Genomic DNA, 19,151 nt, shown 5'->3' with positions numbered 1-19,151 from the left:
CATTGCGCCGTTGCTGATGGCTGCTCAGATGTGTCGTAGAGATGGATGCGAGAGGTCAGGAACTGCTGAGTCCGGGTAACCTGTCAGTGATGACAACAGACATCCAAGCCTCCCTCACTTCCAGCCTGTGTAGGTGATTCCTTCCCTCCTGTTCAGAGGGCAAGGCCAGGTTCTTGGGATTTTTAGGCTCGACTGTTGACAGTAAAACCAGGTTGAAAGATGGAAGGGCAAAGAGAAGGGAGCTCATCTCTGGGAGAGAGAGCAGAGAATGGGGCCCAGACGAAGTGGGGGAGGCCACTGAGAGCAGAGGGCAGGCCCGGGGCCCCAGGCGTTGTCGGATCAGGAACACTTTAATGGGTAAAACAAAATGGTTCTGTTCAAGGAGGAGGAGAGGAGAGAAAAGTGGAAATACACTGGACTGGAATGCAGACACCTGGCCTTTCATTAACTCGCTTCATTTTCCTGTTCTCTGACAGATGGGGGGTGGAAGAGAGAATGAAGAGGGGGACACAGGATAGAGGAAGGGGAGAGAGGGAGGGAGGGAGGGAGGGGAAGAGAGAGAGGGAGATAAAGAGAGAGAGGAACTAGATGTGCTTGTGTCTCTGGGGTTTGTCAGACAAAGCTATTATCAAAATGCCAACCAGCTCCTGCCTGGCCAATTTGCATATTCCATGCTGTGCTCTTTGAAGCAGGATGAATATGCATGAGGGCTTGGGCAGGAGGTGGGGGGGTGGAGCTGCGAGGCTGTGGGTTAAGGTGGCCCATTGTTCTTTTAAAAGAAAGGCAGTAATATGAAGCCAAGCACCTTCCTGGTAAGCAGAGTGGCCTCTGCGTCCCCTCTCTCACGAAGGGAGGAGGAGAGCAAAGCTCGGGCTCAGACAGAAATCCTAAGGAGTCTCCTCTCTTCCTCCCAAGGAAATAAATAATCAGGCGCCATCAAGGACGTGTCTCTTCTCCAAGAGCTGCATCTAAGTACCCTCCCCTCCACGCATACTAATCATGGACGCTGGCCCGGGTGTCACCTCTCCCGGCTCCCTCCCGATTCACGCTTCTCCTGAAGGAGGGCTGGGCCCCTGGGGTGCCCCCTGCTCCTGGCCTTTGGTGAGAGCGGAAGCGCTCTTTGTGACGGGGCCGCTGGGGGAGTCCCTAGGACACAGTGATGCTCAAAGCCCATGGAACGGACTCATCACGCCCGTTAGGACTTGGGTCATCATTCATACTAAAACACGCATTGGATTGCACCTTATGATTTTCCCCGTCTCTTCCCTGGCCTCTAGAAGACAGTTATACTCCAGATATTATTCCAGTGAGCACGCAAAAGGTTTATTTCATTTTAAAAATCCAACTCATCCCATAAAACTTAGTATCCCAACGTCCTTCCCTTTGGGTTTTTTCTTTAATTTGTTTATTTAGTTTTGTCTGCACTGGGTCTTTGTTGCAGCGCGCGGGCTTTTCTCTAGTTGCGGAGAGCGGGGGCTACACTTTGTTGCAGAGCACGGGCTCTAGGCACACAGGCTTCAGTAGTTGTGGCTCGTGGGCTCTGTAGTTGTGGCACACGGGCTTAGCTGCTCCATGGCATGTGGGATCTTCCTGGACCAGGGCTTGAACCCGTGTCCCTTGCGTTGGCAGGCAGATTCTTAACCACTGTGCCACCAGGGAAGTCCCTTTTTTTAAAAAATTAATTAATTAATTAATTTTCCTTTGGGTTTTCTTTCTGAGATACCACATCTGTCTCCCGTCTTGAAGCAGAGATGCAAGGAAAGGGAATGTGGGGACATAGGATAGTTTGTTTCAATTCTACACAACCAAAGGCTGGCATCAGGCCCTACAACGGCATTTCCTCACCAAGACTGGATCAGATTAAGCTTCGCAAACCCACGTGGAGGCCTTTAATTGATGCGGATGCACCTCAGTAAAGGAGCCTGCTGGCCGAACTAAGTCCTACCTGCCCAGGAGGGTGCCCTGCAGGCCCTGGCTCCCCGGTGGCCCTGGCTGAGTGCCTAGCTCAAGTCCCTAGGTCGACTTGAGCTTTGCCGTCGGGACTGACTGGAGTTTGAAGTATCCATCCACCCTGGGACTCTTCCTGGACGTCACAACAGTCCTGAGGGAAGAGGACCAGAGTGGGGGGGAGAGACAGTGAGATCACCTGTTAATCACACCATCCTTGCTTTCTGAGGGTTCAGTCTCCGAGAGTCAGGGCTCCAGCTTTTTTTTACTGAAAGCTTAGTAAAGCGTCTCCAAACGTAACACAAACACCAATTACCTGGAAATCTCGTTAAAATGCAGCTTCCAACGGTGGGGCGGGGGGGGTTGCTGGGCGCTGGGCCTGAGTTTTGCGTTTCTAACAAGTTTCTACGCGTTGTCACTGCTGCTGGTCTGGGCCCCTCATGTTGAGTAGCAAGGACAGAGGAAAGGGTGATGCAAAACCATGAGACATTGATTTACTATCCCCCTCGGCTCCCGATGTGGACAACAGGAGGGAAACAGCAGCCGCTACTCCCACCCCCGCCCCCGCCCTGCTAGACTCACCTCCTCCGAGATGGAGCATCTCCTTGGCACCTGAGGCTTATTTTTAACTGCCAGCAGCTTTGATTAGCTTGTCTTTGCTGCTTCAGACACCTGCTGGCAGGATAAATTGGGGGAAAGGAGTGGCTGACCCAGATCTGACAAATCCAAGGCAGGAAGGAAGGCTCTTGGGAATTCACTGCTCCCCCACCCCCCCCCATAGCTGGCAAAGTGTGAATCGTGCTAAGGACCTCACCCTGCCAGTGGCCCTTTGCCCCTTGGCCGTGGCACCAAAGAATGCAGAGCTGCAGGTGCCCCTTTTTGTCAAAGCTCTGGTACTTAGGTACACACGCTGACCCCTGAGGATTTGCATTGGGTACCTTGTGGTGTTTCCACCTTCCTATAGTGGCCGGGGCTCTGTCCACACAGAAGTCCTGCTCTGTGTAGATGCCTGAGTTTGAGCTGCAGGCACTGGGGTAGTTTCCCCGCCCCCTCACCCCCAGGGAAGACTGCTACTGCTCTGCGGCACCACTCCTAGAAAAGCAGAGGCCCAGGAAGTGAGAGGCAGGGCAACAAGGATGCCTTCTATTGTCACCTGTGTCGATCTGTAGCCTTCTGTGGAGTTGCCAGTGTGGTGAAGCACGGCTTTCCGTGTGGCACACAAACACCAAACTCCTAAGAGGGGGTGGAGATCTAACTGGATAAGAGGACAAGGTGCCAGTCTGACTCCACCACTTTGAGCATCTCTGCTTCTTGGTCTCCGCATCCTTCTGTCAGGGCAACGCTACTACCTACGTAGGGCTGCTGAGATGCAAGATGACTTGTAGAGGTGACAAAGCTAGTGGCAGGTGCATAGCAAGTACTTGATAAAAGTTTTGTTTTAAGACAGGACTGTGGGAATCTGCAGAGTTAGTATCATTCAAGCCAGAAGATGGAAGCCAAAACAGTTCAGGTCATGGTGAAATTGAGCCCCCTCCGGATACGAGGACAGCTTTCACCTGCTGGCCCAAAGAGGCTGGCAATGCCGGGGACAGCACATGGGAGTCGAGGGCTGCAGGGAGGGCAAGGAGGGCACGCACGGCCAGGGGATACCAGGGGTCAGTGGGAGCAGTCAGGAAAGCAGCCGGGACCCCCACGCTGGGAGAACCCAGCGGAGCTGATGCCCTCCAGCACCCGGGCCTCCTGGAGTCAACCCGGCCATCCCAACAGGAGGCACCACAGCTGCCCAGCCGCTCCCCCCGAGCTTCACTTGCCATGCGCTAACTTCACAATCTCCTCTCTAACCAGTAGCTCCTCCAACTCAGCGTGCGGCTCCCTGTAAAGCTGTCAAGCAGCTAGATCTTAGGCGTCTGCAGATGGCCTCGTCCTCCTGTCTGTACGACTGCAGCCCCGCCACAGGGCATGGCGTGCACCACCACCCCCGGCCCAGCCCTAAACACCGTGTTGGCTGCCACGGGCCACGAGCATCATGTGGTTGCAGCTACACATCCTTTCTCTGGAGGTTGGTACCAGAGGGCCGAGGGACACCACACGCCAAAGCACATGAAGAATATTAATTAAATGAAGGTTTATTTCAAAATTAGTCTTAGGGTGGAAGCTGTTTTTGAGGGCTGGAGCCAGACTACACCATGAGTGGCGACAGCGTCTACCTCCCTCCGACACAGGCAGAGAGGAGGTGACGTCACCAGCCCTGCCCCTCGGTCATGCATCCAATGGTTACTAGGACTAGAAGCCAACAGCAAAGGACCCCGCGCATTTGCTCATGTTTAATCCAGGTTAAGCTATACACGTTTAAATACACGGCGGAGGCTACGTGGTGTCATGCAGTCCCTGCGGTGGGATGACTCTTGCTCAGTGACCTCCGCAGCAAGGCTGCTCCCAAGGGCAAGGTTAGGTAGGACAGAGCACTGGAAAGAGAAGAGGAGAGAAGGGATGTCAAAGCAAGTGTGTGGCCAGACCTGCCAGCCCAGGGTGTCCGTGGCCGAGAGCGGTCACGCCAGCCTCTCGCCTGCGTCCTGAGCAGAGAACTGTCCCCTTGGAACCAGGGAAGGATGGTGATCACGTGTCTTCCTTCCAGAAGGAGGAAGAGCCAGGGATAGGCGATTGTTCAGTGTAATGATTAACTGCATGGTCTCTGCTGCCCATTTGCTTGGGTTCACATCCTGGGTCTGGCTGTTACTAATTCTATGACCTTCGGGAAATAACTTCTCCTACCTGTGCTTGTTTCTTCATGTATACAGTAGACTGTGCCTCTGCCTACTCCACAGGGTTGCTCAGAGGCAAATAGAAAGTGCTCAGTAAATGTTAACTAGTTTTATAAATTCACTGACATTTCAGTGGATCGTGAGGGGTAAAGTCTAGCTCTCGGGCTCCCAGACTTATAGAACCCATTTCTACACACCTCCTTTGAGAAATGGGATACTCTTTAAAAACCTTTAAGAGTCAGAAGTTCTTCCCAATGTTTAGTCTAAATTCATCCTGCGGAAATTTAATATTAATCTTTCTGAGCCTTATGGAAACAATACAGCTCAGAGGTTCTAAACTGAGGTCCACAGGCCTTTGGAAGCTGTGCCCAAGGTTGTGCCTGTGGAGCAAAACCTAATGAAAAACAGAATCTGGACAATGAATGACCATTGATGGAGAGTGTTACACAATCAGTGTTTGTGTCCCCCCAAGAATTCATGTTGAAGCCCTAACCCCCAGTGCAGCTGTCTTTGGAGATGGAGCCTCTAAGGAGGGAGGGTTAAATGAAGTCTTATGGGTGGGGCTCTGATCTGCCGGGATTAGTGTCCTTGTAAGAAGAAGCACCAGAGCGCTCTGGCACTCTCCCCACACACACAGAAGAAAGGCCGTGTGAGAACATAGCGAGAAGGTAGCTGTTTACAAGCCAAGAAGAGAGCCCTCACTAGAAACCCACTTTACTGGCCCCTTGATCCTGGACTTCTACTCTCCAGAACTGCGAGAAAATAAATTTCTGTTGTTTAAGCCACCTGGTCTTCTGTTTTAGCAGCCTGAGCAGACTAATACAGATATTAATATCTCCCAAAGAAAGACAACCAGGTAATAGGTCTCTTAATGGAAGTTTACAACCATTGATAACCTAAAACTTATCAAAAATTTTGTGGACAATTGTACACTGAGCTCTCTGGCCCTGCCTGGTCTGGTCTGGTGTGGACGATCTGAATGTGGTCAGTCCTCTAGCTCTACTGGGCAACAAGAAATACAAAAGGTTGAAGAACGTATTAAATGAAACCGTGAGGACACAACTACCGAGGAAAAGCCGGAATGAGGAAATGCTATGGGGCAAATAACCTGGTTTCTCTAAGAAATAAAATTCAAAGAACGAGAGAGAGGAGGGAAAGGGGAACCTATATATATTAAAAGAGATTTAAGAGATACATTATGCAATTGTAATGTATGGACCTTCTTTGGATCCTGATTCAAACAAATAACCTGAAAAAAATTTATAGGAAAATCAGGGAAACCTGAACACTGGTTGGGTAATCAAAGATACTTTTTTTTTTTTTTTTTTGGCCATGCCATGAGGCATGTGGGATCTTAGTTCGACCAGGGATCGAACCTGAGCCCCCTGCAGTGGAAGTGTGGAATCTTAACCACTGGATGGCCAGGGAAGTCCCTCAAAGATACTTTTACATTTTTTATTTTTCTAGTTGTGATCATGATATCGTGGTTATATTTTAGGAATGTGCACTGAAATATTCATGAATGAAAAATATATATAATGGTTGGTATTTGCTTCAAAATAACATGGAAGAGAGAAGTGATATAAATGAAAACTAGATTGGCCAGGAGTTAATAATTGTTAAAGCTGGATGTTAAGTACATGGCAGTTCATCATACCGTTCACTCTACTTTTATATATATTAAAAATTTCCATAATAAAAGATGAAACAAAAAAGTTATGAAGGGATGTAGCTAATCATGACTCTAGTTTGCTGCCTTCCAAGTAGTTGAAACTGTTAAAGGTATCCTCTGGCTTTGTTTTTGCCACTAAATAGCCCAAGCCGCAGAGAACTTTCACAATAACTCTTTTGTTGGTTTGGCTGCTTTTTGTGTGGAGTCACTCTGGTGACTCGGGGGTGATGGAATCTCCTCCTCAGGCCTCCTAGCAACATCCAAAGGCGAGGGCCTCCCCACAATTGTCCACTGAGTCCCCTGGCCCTGCCCGATCTGGCCTGGCGTGGATGCCCTGGGAGGGCTGCAGTGCGGGTTCCACGTGTCCAGCAGGAGTCCTGGGGGAGGGGGCCCTAGAGGATGCTTCTGCTCCCAGAGGCCTGGGCCGCTCTCACCTTTTAAAATGTAGTCCGTCAGCAAAGTGGGCACCTTCTCATTATCCTCCTTCATGGCAAAGAGAACTGGAGAAGGAGAGAGAAAGGAGCTAAGATGCATCAGGGCATAGGGCTCACCTCTGGGGCCAGACAACCCACCAACCCAAAGTGAGCGAGACAGAGTCAAGGAAACAAGACATTCACTGAGTACTGAGCAAAGTCTAGAAGCCTCTGGCAAGAGTCAGCATTCAACCTACTGGGGCGGGGAGGGGGCTGCTGGGAAATCCATCAAAGGAGTCAGGGTCAGGGCTTCCCTGGTGGCGCAGTGATTGGGAGTCTGCCTGCCGATGCAGGGGACACGGGTTCATGCCCCGGTCCGGGAAGATCCCACATGCCGCGGAGCGGCTGGGCCCGTGAGCTATGGCCGCTGAGCCTGCGCGTCCACAGCCTGTGCTCCGCAGCGGGAGAGGCCACAACAGTGAGAGGCCTGCGTACCGCAAAAAAAAAAAAAAGAGTCAGGGTGGCCCTATGGATGAGGTGACTTCACTTTTATCCTTTACTTTTTTTGTGTGTGCTCATCTATAATTTCCACATCACCTCCTAAGTATGTATCTTTAATGATCATAAAAATAAACAAAGCAATTTAAAAAAGGAATCAGCTTTCAGATGCAATCCAAATGTTAAGAATGACAGCTGTCACATCACCGAACCACCGATAAATCTGTCTTTAAAGACATTCTATTCGTATAAACAGATATTATTAGCAAAGTTCTCGCCTCCAGTTTATTAACAGCAAATGAATTTAATTTCACAAATATTTTCTACTCTATGCCCAGTACAGCGCTAGAATTTGTGGGAATGCAAGAATATTAATGACCCTCAAGGAGCTTACAGACTTCTTGTTGAAACAGGATATGACCTACACATGAAGCAAACAATAGGGAAGTGAATGAAGCCTAAAGGCTTTTTATAAAAGTTTTGAAAACAGATTTTTCTGTTATTAAACTAGGAAGCATCTTCTCATATTCATGATTCATGTTGTGGAAGTCAGCTTTGTAGAAAATCCTTCAAGAAAATACCTGGACCTCGCTTATACTATCGGAAAGTGAGGGCAGGGGTGGGTTATCCAACAACAGAGTTATTCATCAGTGGATGCCTTAAGTAAACTGTGGTGTATGTAATACACACACAGTCTCATACAGCTTCATGAGAGATGAGAGCGATCTCTATGCACAAGACATACTTATGAATGGAGAAAGAAGGCTGCAGAACTTTATGTATTAATTTTAAATGAGTAAATAATAAATGCTAATATTCATAGAAAAATCTGGAAGAATGTGCACGAAACCGTAAAAAGCAGATACCTCGGAGTGTGAGACCCCGGGCGTTGTTCCCTTCTACTGTGATATCTCTACAGTGTCCAGTTTTTTTCCATGAACATGTATTACTTTTGGCAAGTGGAAAAAACACTAAAGATCAGCTGGCCCTGATAGCTGGGGTCAGGAGGCAACCATTACAATGGAGGGACCCCCCCCCCCCAGTCCATTCCTAGGTCCTGTTTTCCATTGATTGCAAGTCAGGGTCATGGAACTTGACTCCAAAGCTCAGGAGTGGGTGAGGAACAGAGCCTGATGGTGGCATGAGTCCGTGGCCAACTCCAGAAAAAGACTGGACCTCAGGCCATCCAGGCAATGGTTTCTTTTATTTCTTCCATATTTTTAGACATGGATTCATTTCGATGTAATAGGCTGAAAATACTTTGCAACTGAGCACGAGCAGACTAAATGCTGCCCACCAAGAAGATAGGCGTAAAAATACAATAATTGCACTCAGTCAATATGTGACTAAGGTGATCTCCAAAATCCAAACTTTATATAAATTGCCCAGTCCCCGGAGCCAGTCTTTGGCCTACATTCTTTTTTTTTTTTTTTTTTTGCGGTACGCGGGCCTCTCACTGTTGTGGCCTCTCCCGTTGCGGAGCACAGGCTCCGGACGCGCAGGCTCAGCGGCCATGGCTCACGGGCCCAGCCGCTCCGCGGCATGTGGGATCCTCCCGGACCGGGGCACGAACCCGCGTCCCCTGCATCGGCAGGCGGACTCTCAACCACTGAGCCACCAGGGAAGCCCTGGCCTACATTTTTGACTCAGGAGTTGGGGACAGAGGAGTTGTTATTCACGAACCCATACAAGGATGTGCCCAAAAAGAGAGCTTTCATCATCTACAGGAGAATTGGTATTCAGGAAAGTTGGCAGTTTTATTTTTAAAGGGATAAAATATTGGAATGTCGTATGTCCATATGACAGAAGAGAGAGCCATAAAAAGGATGTTAACCAAATGTTAACTGATGTGACTGAAATCATGATATGAAATTTTATAGCCGGTATAATCCCAACCATATGGAAAAGGCATAAAATACTATGGCTGAAAAACACCATACAGTAACCACGGTGAAGGGGACAAGAAGTTACTTATTTTCTTTTGTTCACATTTCTATGTTTCCAAAGTATTCTAAATGATGGATATACTCTAGCCCTAACTTTTAAAATGAACTTGAAATGTGTAAACAAACCCAGTGTTTCTTAATTAAAATGAAAGGATTTCACACTGAATTCCTGAATAGGTATCTGTAATAAATTTATAGCTCTTCCTTTTTTAAAAAGAGCATGATAGAAAAAAAAAAAAGAGTACGATAGAGTACTCTACATATATCAACCTTCATAATTTGTCCAAATTATTTTCCAAATGCTTACTCCTTGTGAAAATACAAACACCTATAAATGTCAGCTCGTTTCTATCTGCTTCCGTTAAAAAAAAAATCTTTGTGCATATGTATGCAAATAAAGGCGCTCCAAATGAGTTTAGAGGAAGCCGATGCACTTTGAATTTAAAATTCCAGATTCTCAAGGCCGCAGTATCTATTGATGTAGGCAAGATTTCCGTTTACCAGAACCTCCTGCTTTAGTTCTCCAAAACGATAAAAATGAAACCGTTTGGGCACCTTTAGCACTGGGCCCAGGAGGTATCTATCTTCCTCAGCCAAACAGCTGAAGCACCTCTTCCCATTCCCTAGGGTGTCAAATGGCCCTGCAGGGGTCCATTCCCGCCGAGGCAGCAGCACAGCAACGGGGCTGCAGGCTGCGCAGCCCGGTTAGTGTGTCACTCAATGCAGTGCACGGTTGCCAGGGAGATGGACGGTCTCGTGATTCACTGAGCCCGTCCCCACATCTCAGCCTAGGATTTTTCTCTTCCTAAAAGAATCCAGCTGACACTGAGGGCTGACACCACGTGCCCCCCCCGGCCCTTTGCGGGTTGTAGTGTTTGATGTCTATAAAGAGATTTTGCCTCCAAAAGGCTCTTTGTCACAGGCTGTTTTCTCCCATAGCTCAGAATGTTTCTTAATATTACTTGACACTAGAGTCAGAGTGGAAGAGAGGAAGCAGTCATTGCCTGGAAGGAAAACCAGACTCTATTCTCTCTAATCAGCCTTACCCCACCCAAGAAACCTTGCTTCTCAGTAAATACAGCCAGTCCCTTAGAAGGAGCTCCCTGCCTTGGGGACGCGAGGCAACCTCAAGCTTCAGAAGAGAGAAATGGCAAGGCAGAGAATGCACAGCCTTGAGACCGGTGGATGAACCACAGGGAGCCCCTGCACACCACTGCCACCCTGCCACCGCCCCAGCCTCTTCCACCAGCTCCTTTTCTCTGGCAAGCCTCTTCCCTTACAGGAACCGGGAAAAGACGAGGCAGCTCTGGGTATCGCTGCAGAACTCTTTAATTGTACCCCGTGCCGGGGACGTGATGCAACGGTGTGGAGCACATTTTGACCCATAGAAACTGCTCTGGGGACACCTCCGGAATGAGATACCACAGGTGCGACTCACAGGGTGGGAGGGAGGGAAATGAGCCCCTGGTCTCGCTGCAAATGGGAGGAACTCACTGTTTGTCAGCATCTGGAGATCTTCCACCGACGGGGGCGAGGCCTTCTTCTCGTAAGGGATGACCGTGTTCAGGTACTAGAAGACAAGCAGGGTGTGCAGCATGTGAGACAGAAGCCCGGCCCCCGGGGGCTCAGATACGGTTGACAGCTTGCATGGGGATTGGGCTTTTCTCTAAAAAACACGCTCCGTCAAATTTGACATTCTCGACAACACCCGTGATGATGTGCGCGCCATCGTTTCAGGACTTTTTCCCCATTTTTGGAAAATGTCTCTTTAAAAGTAAGACTTTACCATATTAGCCAGGAAAAATGTCCTTCCACTCCAACGGATATATTCTTCTGACACTAGAAACTTTTTGATTATTTAGGAATCCTGGTGAGCATTTTCTCCTCCAAGCTGAAAGCAGACAACATTCTAAGGGGGTGGGGGGGTGATATTTTCTTATCTTCTGCAGTGCAACTTGAGAATGAATGGTTTCTCTTCTGTCAAAATGACTGGTGAGAAAACCTCAACCCTGCCCTGGGTCTGGGATGTTGGGTTTGCTCCCTCTGCTGGAGATGAGGTGCTCCTACAACAAAATCATCTTAGAGTCCAGTGGGATATCAAAGAATACCGGCCAGAGAGACCTGGAAGGTTCTGAGGGAGCCTGGGGGTCGTGAGTGAGAAGAGCTCTAGACCAGGAGGCCTGGCCCTGCCACTAGCAGCGTGGCCTTGGGGAAACGCCTAATCTCTCTGGGCCTTAGTTCTCACTGCTGTGAACTCAGGGGAGTGAGTTAGACGTTCCTAAAATCTCTTCCCAGGCTGTAGTTCCAGAATTCTAACACTTAGGATTCAGCTACAAATATGTCTAAAACATACACAGTTTTTGTGCACAACCTCAAAGGCGTCTATTGACAAATTGGCCTTCTCTGTTAGACTATTATGCATTGCATGAGGGCCGGACCAGGGTTTCCTCATCTCTGTACTGCCCTAAGCAACAGAGCCTAGCACATGGCAGGCACCTGAGAGCCAGAAATGCAAGCCACTTCTCAGGTGAGAAGTGATTGACTAAATGGAGCTAAACGGGAGACCCCCGCAGCACGGGTTACAGTCAACAGGGCAGCTGAAGTGAAGAGGCAGTCTTGGTGGGATTGGCTCACCTGGTGGCCCAGTGTGGCAGAGGTAATGAAGCTCTTGGATGGGATCTTTCATGAAGTGGATTCCCCTTTAATGCATTTTGTTCTGAAAACAACTGAACTCATAGGTCTACAAGTAGTGTTGAGTTTTAAGTTTTATCCAGGCCCTCTCATATTAAAGCTCAAAAAACTTTGCCTTTAAAAAGACACTTTCTGTTCCTCCTTAGAATGGAAGAAATTGTTAGGACATTTCCCCCTGCAACCTGGCCCCGTGCGGGGATAATTCTAGTGAATCACCATCCCCTGCTCTGTTGGAGAGACCAAGTTGCAAGAATCTGGGAAGGAAGCTGGGAGCAGGGAGATGGGTTGTACCTGCTTGTCAGTTCCTGAGGGGCCGAAGGTCTGGCGGATGCCGCTCTGCAGGATGTTGGAGATGCCTTCCATGCTGAAGCGCTGTGGGGGGGGCGGGGAGGACAACGAGACTCAGAAGGGCAAGTGCTTCCCGCTCATATTCATTGCCCCAGGGACACCTGTGTCCTCCCTAAGCTACCTGGACCCATCAGCTTCCATACTGTCCCAGATCCAGACCCCAATTCTGCGACTAGAAAGCAAAGGTAAGACCTGGGCTAAGAGATGGGCCAAAATTTCAGCCTGAGCTTTGCAAGAAGCAATAGCAGAGTCTCAAAGACTCTTATCTGAGTAAGTGCCTCGGGCGACAAGACCCCCCCCCCCCCCCCGCACTCCTGGGTTTCCTCATTTCAGGCTCCATTGTGTACACAGAAAAATAAAGCAGCAGAGGGAGACTTGGACAGATGACGATGAAAATGTCTCAGGGAAGAAAACAAAACGGCCAGCCATTGGGAAGGGCAGGTGTAAAACGACTGTCCTCATCTGGAAAGCTTTTTCCAAAATGCATATGCCCGGGCCCAATTCAGTAGGTCTGCGAGGGAGCCCAGGGAAAGGTATTTTGAAAAAGCTCCTTAGCTGATTCTGCTGAGCTTCCCTGATGGAGAACCACTGGTTAGAAGAATCTGGTCAATATCACAAGGCGTCATAATGTTCCATCCGGAAACACCCTATGGACATCCTAAAGAGATGAGTCAGGACCCTAAGCTGTGCTGGTAGCAGGCTCGTCCCAGGGCACAACTCCTTTCAATCCTAAATGCTTTCACCCCACTTTTTCAGATCTAGCTTAAGATAGCACACGCCATAGTCACTTATTTTCCAGTGTTACATCCTGTCTCCTCCAGTTAGACCGGGCATCCTCTAGGGGAGCAGAGGACACGGGTGGGCTCTTCTCCCTCTCGTGGCTCTGCTGTCTGCCAGGGTGTCCTTGCTCATTGTCACGGCTTAGGACAGGTCTGTCTGGGGCCACGGCAGGGCTGGTCCCCGGACCTGCAACGGGGAGCCCGGAGGCGTGGGTGCGCTTGGTCCTCGTGCCAGGCTGTCCTCTTACCTTGAGTGGCATCTGGCTTCCCTTCTCTATCCGGCTGCTCTGCAAGCTCAGCCCTTTCTCTTTCCGCCTCTTCTTCATCAGTTCTCGCTGCTCCTTCTGCTTGTTCTGCACCTCGATGAGCACCGTGATGAAGGAGTTCTTCACTTCCTTCTCGAACTCCAGCTCGTCCCGGCGGGCCAGCTGCTGCACCAGCTCCTCTGAAAAGTCTCGGATGGCGCCCTCCACCTGGTCCAGCAGCTCTGTCAGCTCAGACCCAGACATGTGCCTCAGTCCTGCAGGGGAAGACCATCCTGCAGGGTCACTGCATCAAGCCCAGCCCACTGGAGAGGCTCCCGGGGCCCTGGCCGCCTGACAGGTCTGCAGGAGACCCCCCGGCCCCAGACAGCTCCTCAAAGGGCCATGACAGACCTTCACAATTTAGGGGCGTGCCAGCAGGGAGAGCCAGTTATCGACTGAGGAAGAGAACATCATCTTGGGGAAACGAAGGAGGGAGGAAAAACAGCCCCCAAGGACTGTGGAGTCTGTGGACTCTGTCCACAAAAACGTGTGTGGGAAGGGCTTCCCTGGTGGCGCAGTGGTTGAGAGTCCGCCTGCCGATGCAGGGGACACGGGTTCGTGCCCCAGTCCGGGAAGATCCCACGTGCCGCGGAGCGGCTGGGCCCGTGAGCCATGGCCGCTGAGCCTGCGCGTCCGGAGCCTGTGCTCCGCAACGGGAGAGGCCACAGCAGTGAGAGGCCCTCGTACCACCAAAACAAAACAAAACAAAAAAGCGTGTGTGGGCAGACGTGTGGGTTTTGATCCCTTGTTCCGTCTCCCTATTTTCCCTCTGTCTCTGTAATATTCCTCATGTGAAATGGGTCAAGAATTGGGGGGAAGAAAACATGATGAAGGGGTTTGGCATCCGTGCTGAGGAGCAATAGAGAGGTGGTGTTTATTCCCAAAACCTGATCAAGACACAGCCGACAGCAAAGTAAGCAGAGCGATCTGAGGCCTTCTTTACACCTACTGTCCTGTGTCGCGGTGCACGTGCCCCAAAATACGTGAAACATGTAAAGATGGGCAACATGTACAGAAAAATGAAGTCTGGCTTGTTGGTACCGAGTCGTCTGCTACTGTCAGAGAAAAGGAAAGGGAACCTGGGAAGGCAGGACACTGATCACTTTGTTTTAAACTCTTGTCCCCTAAGACTTCTTCACCTAAAGTAGATTCGGGAGCATATTTCTGAATGTGCCCCGTCCTAGCGGCATCTTTTGTTTCTACATCAGAATCCATTTTCCTTTCCCTTTCCGCTCCTGCTCTGCTGGGGGATTTGCTGACTTAGCTCAACCTTCCCCTTTAATTTCACTCTTTGGAGCTGTCCTCCTCCTTCTGTTTTTGCCATTTCACTCTGCATTTCAGCCGTTTTCCCGAGTCTTTTGCTGAGCAGTTCTATGTGTGGGACCTTTGTATGCCGGAGAATGGCCTGATTGGAGCGGCTGTGAATGCAGCACCAGGGCCAAATCCACTCCATCCGTCACAGCGGATTCTTTCTGCTGCCATCGCCCTGCCTCTGCTCTTCAGAGCCACAGGGTTTTACTTAGAGGGTGCAGTTCTTCAGATCACGCCTCTATTTTCACCACTATTCTAGTCTATGCTTGGACCTTTATACCCTGACCAGCCCGCCTTCCCTCTCCGTCGTTTATAAGTCCCGTCACCCCCATTCGGATCTGCTCCCAGGGAACATGTCCCCTCCGGCCACCTAGTTACCACTATCCCCGCAGATGGATGAATTTTATACTCAGTTTTGCCACTGCTGTTACATCTTTTAATTTCACGCTTCATCCACCTCTTTCTTTGCAGGATCATAATTACCACAAATCTGTGTCAGAGAGTTAATACGATACACAGATTAAGAGTGTGGACTCTGCAGTTAACCTGCCTAGTTTCAAATTTTGACTCCACCCCTTAAGACTTGAATGTGACACAGGGGCAAATATGCATTAAAAATAAAAGGCTTAACAAACTCATGAAAGGATGCTCAACATCACTAATCATTACAGAAATGCAAATCAAAACTACACTGAGGTATCCCCTCACACCAGTCAGAATGGCCATCATCAAAAAATCTACAAACAATAAATGCTGGATAGGGTGTGGAGAAAAGGGAACCCTCTTGCACTGTTGGTGGGAATGTAAATTGATACTGCCACTATGGAGAACAGTATGGAGGTTCCTTGAAAAACTAAAAATAGAACTACCATAGGACCCAGCAATCCCACTACTGGGCATATACCCTGGGAAAACCATAATTCAAAAAGAGTCATGTACCACAATGTTCACTGCAGCTCTATTTACAATAGCCGGGACATGGAAGCAACCTAAGTGTCCATTGACAGATGACTGGATAAAGAAGATGTGGCACATATATACAATGGAATATTACTCAGCCATAAAAAGAAATGAAATTGAGTTATTTGTAGTGAGGTGGATGGACCCAGAGTCTGTCATACAGAGTAAAGTAAGTCAGAAAGAGAAAAACAAATACTGTATGCTAACACATGTATATGAAATCTAAAAAAAAAAAAAAAGGTTCTGAAGACCCTAGGGCAGGACAGGAATAAAGACGCAGACGTAGAGAATGGACTTGAGGACACGGGGAGGGGAAAGGTAAGCAGGGACAAAGTGAGAGAGTGGCATGGACATATATACACTACCAAACGTAAAATAGATAGCTAGTGGGAAGCAACCGCATAGCACAGGGAGATCAGCTCGGTGCTCTGTAACCACCTAGAGGGGTGGGATAGGACGGGTGGGAGGGAGACGCAAGAGGGAGGAGATATGGGGATATATGTATACGTATAGCTGATTCACTTTGTTATAAAGCAGAAACTAACACACCATTGTAAAGCAATTATACTCCAATAAAGATGTTAAAAAAATAAAATAAGAGGCTTGATGCTCCCTGTTGAAAATAAGGGAAGAGACTTCCCCTCTTCCTCACCTCCCTTTTTTTTGTTTTTTTTTTTTGCGGTACGCGGGCCTCTCACTGTTGTGGCCTCTCCGGACGCGCAGGCTCAGCGGCCATGGCTCACGGGCCCAGCCGCTCCGCGGCATGTGGGATCTTCCCAGACCGGGGCATGAACCCGCGGCCCCTGCATCGGCAGGCAGACTCTCAACTACTGCGCCACCAGGGAAGCCCCCCCTCACCTCCCTTTTTCTTTCAGAATCTCTCTCTCTGTTTTTCAAATATATGTGCATCACTTTAATGGCTAAATAAGCCACTGGCCAGTCTCAGGACTCAGATGTGCTTCCTCAAGGACCTGGGAGCCACTGCTTTGAAAAGTCATCCCCAAGAAAGAAAACAGGGGCCTAACTTGCCACCTGACTCTAAATTGCAAAATTGTAATGGGTTGTGTCCAGTTAGCTGTAGACACGGGTTAGATTTCTTTCCAGTTTTGCAATCCCTTTAGTGGGTTGACTGTGACATGCATCAATTCAATAATGAAATTGTTTTCATTTTCTCAGAAAGAAAACCTCTACTTCTGTGGAGAGGTTTTCTGGGTGGGGAGGAGATTTTATTTCTTAATTATATTTCTGCAACGGTGGCCTTGAAACAAGTCACTTACCCTCTTGGAAACTCAGTTAGCTCAATCCTAATGGGGTTGGCACGGGCGTGAAATGAGATTATGCATAGAAAGTTTTAGAACAGCGCCTGGCCCTCCAAAGCTCTCCAAAAATATGAGCTATTATTATCATTACCATTTGTAGGTTTGTTCATTGATTTCATGGTGGCATCATTGTGAATAGTGGGTTCAGATTTCCTCTACTCGTTCTGCTTTAGTCTTGTTCTTTGGTTTGTTTTACCATTGTTTTCATTTTTAAAAATTTTTTATTGGATTATAGTTGATTTACACTGTTGGGTTAGCTTCAGGTGTACAGCAAAGTGAATCAGTTATACATATACATATATCCACTCTTTTTTTTTGTTTTTTAGATTTTCCCATATAGGCCATTACACAGTATTGAGTAGAGTTCCTTGTGCTGTACAGCAGGTCGTTTTATCATTTTAATATTGCTTCCTCCCCCAGCAATGCTAACTTCTCTCCTGATGTCTAGTAAGAAAGGTATTGCCAACTCCCTAGATCCGAGCTTCTCTTAGTGGCGTGTGAAGCATGTGCCCTGCCTGGCAGAGCTGAGTTTGTCCTCCGTGAGCCCGCCCCCAGGACTCTCACCTTCGTAGGACCAGTTGTTGTTGAAGGTCTGGGTCAAGGCCTGCATCTCCTGCAGGAGGACCAAGTCCGCCTGGGAGGAGGTTTCTCCCCCATCCTCCTCTTCTAGAAGCTCCTCTTCCTCCTCAGGGTCTGGGGAGTTCTGCATCATCTCCTCAATCTCCTCAATCACCTGGAGAAGGTACACAAGGGAGTGCTCACTCTTCTGTGCTTGAATTCTGATCAGGGAAGGATGTTCCTAATTTGCTGTCTGTAAAATTCCTAAAGCAATATTGTTACTTAATAAATACTGAAGAATAATAAAACTAGATCTGACCAAAGGCTTACAAACACTCTTCCTTTGATATAAAGTCCTCTTTAATGTCAAACCTCTTCCAAGAACATCATTTAGATGAGTGCTTTATTGGGAATAAACTGCTCTTTCAGGAAATGAAGCAGAGCTTCCTGGAAGGGAACATTTACTTCAATTTTCTGAGCACTTTCTTTCTAAGTGGAAAGACATTTTATCTACCCAACTCAAATACAAAATCCAGTCCATTCATTGTGATGATGCTTAAGATGGGAAAAAAAACAAAGTGTTCCCAGGATAACTCAAAATGGGGAGTTGCTTTTTTACATAGAGGAAAACAGCTCTTCCTCCAGAATTCACCTGGACAGGAACTAAAGCTGCCCAACAAAAGTGGAAATAAAGATAATGACATAATAAAAGGACAGGTAGGTTCTGGAGAGCAGAAAATCGATAAGAAACCCAGCTGTAATCTAGACTCTTGTAGGGGACAGCTCCTAGAAGAGAGAGTAAAATTAGATAACTGCCAAGAGGAATAAGGCTGAACTACTTTGTACGTTAATTGTTTACACATAAAGGAAATGGAATAAGCAAAGACCGCTTCTGAAAGAAGCCATCCATGAGTCTGGTCAGAACAGTGCATCTATATATTTGTCTGTTCTCGATGCTGTGATGGACTCCATCTCCAAGGCCAACTGGTCTTTGAAGTGGGTTCCTTTATGTTAGGCTGGATCAAAGATAAAGGCACTTAGGTCCCCTCCTCTGGAAAATTTCTATTTTATTCCCAAGCTTTCCCATCTCCACTCACAAATTTAAGGGATACTTAGCTTTTGACTACTGCAAGCCATTCATGGAACACGAGCAAAGTACACCAACCCCCTTTAGAATTTTATGGCTGAGCTTCTCTTTCAGAGCCATTATCATTGAACTTGTGTCACTGAATTGTATTTCCCCCCAAATTCACAAGGTAACTGCTAGCCCCTATTCTTTTTAATCTGGTTCCCTTTAATCTCTTGATCCTTATCTGTTTATAGCCCACCTTTTTACCACAGATATGAAAGAGTTCCTTTTACTGAAAAGCACTTTCTGGAACCAAAACTCCTAGTGGAGTTTTTTCAGAACCACTCTGTGAAAACACCTGAAAGGTGCCTGCTCAAAGCAAGTGCCCATGAATAGTTGTTGACTCAAAGGTTGAATAAGGAATCCAGAGACTCAGGAGTATTTTCCCTAAGTAACAAATTATTAAAACCAAAATATAAGTAACTCAATAAAATGTGAAGCATTAGATCTTTTTTTAAAAAAAAAACAAGCATTTCTAATACTTCTTTTGGAAGGCTCAACATTTTCAGTGTT

At 48.0% G+C, this 19,151-nt stretch overlaps 1 protein-coding gene across 4 annotated transcripts in view; it reads right to left on the bottom strand.

Annotated features, from left to right (window-relative positions):
• Positions 1 to 4,050: 4,050 nt before the first annotated feature.
• FEZ1 (fasciculation and elongation protein zeta 1) overlaps positions 4,051 to 19,151 on the bottom strand; it is a 40,329-nt gene continuing 25,228 nt past the window's right edge. For 3 of the 4 annotated variants that reach the window (XM_029206868.1, XM_029206870.1, XM_029206869.1), the window contains 6 exons: positions 17,516 to 17,684; positions 13,305 to 13,576; positions 12,221 to 12,301; positions 10,733 to 10,808; positions 6,816 to 6,881; positions 4,058 to 4,412 (listed from right to left, as the gene is read on the bottom strand). In XM_029206868.1, the coding sequence (XP_029062701.1) occupies positions 4,396 to 4,412; positions 6,816 to 6,881; positions 10,733 to 10,808; positions 12,221 to 12,301; positions 13,305 to 13,576; positions 17,516 to 17,684 (681 nt within the window). In that variant the 3' untranslated portion in view covers positions 4,058 to 4,395. Of the gene's footprint in view, positions 4,413 to 6,815; positions 6,882 to 10,732; positions 10,809 to 12,220; positions 12,302 to 13,304; positions 13,577 to 17,515; positions 17,685 to 19,151 lie in introns of all 4 variants that reach the window. The other variant, XM_029206867.1, reaches the window with a different exon arrangement.

The sequence above is a fragment of the Monodon monoceros genome, unplaced genomic scaffold (assembly GCF_005190385.1).
Source record: "Monodon monoceros isolate NGI ecotype Baffin Bay Population unplaced genomic scaffold, NGI_Narwhal_1 Super_Scaffold_7, whole genome shotgun sequence".
In the NCBI taxonomy this organism is placed as follows: Eukaryota; Metazoa; Chordata; class Mammalia; order Artiodactyla; family Monodontidae; genus Monodon; species Monodon monoceros.
The sequence above is the reverse complement of the archived record's forward strand: the minus strand, read 5'-3'. Positions and strand labels throughout refer to the sequence as shown.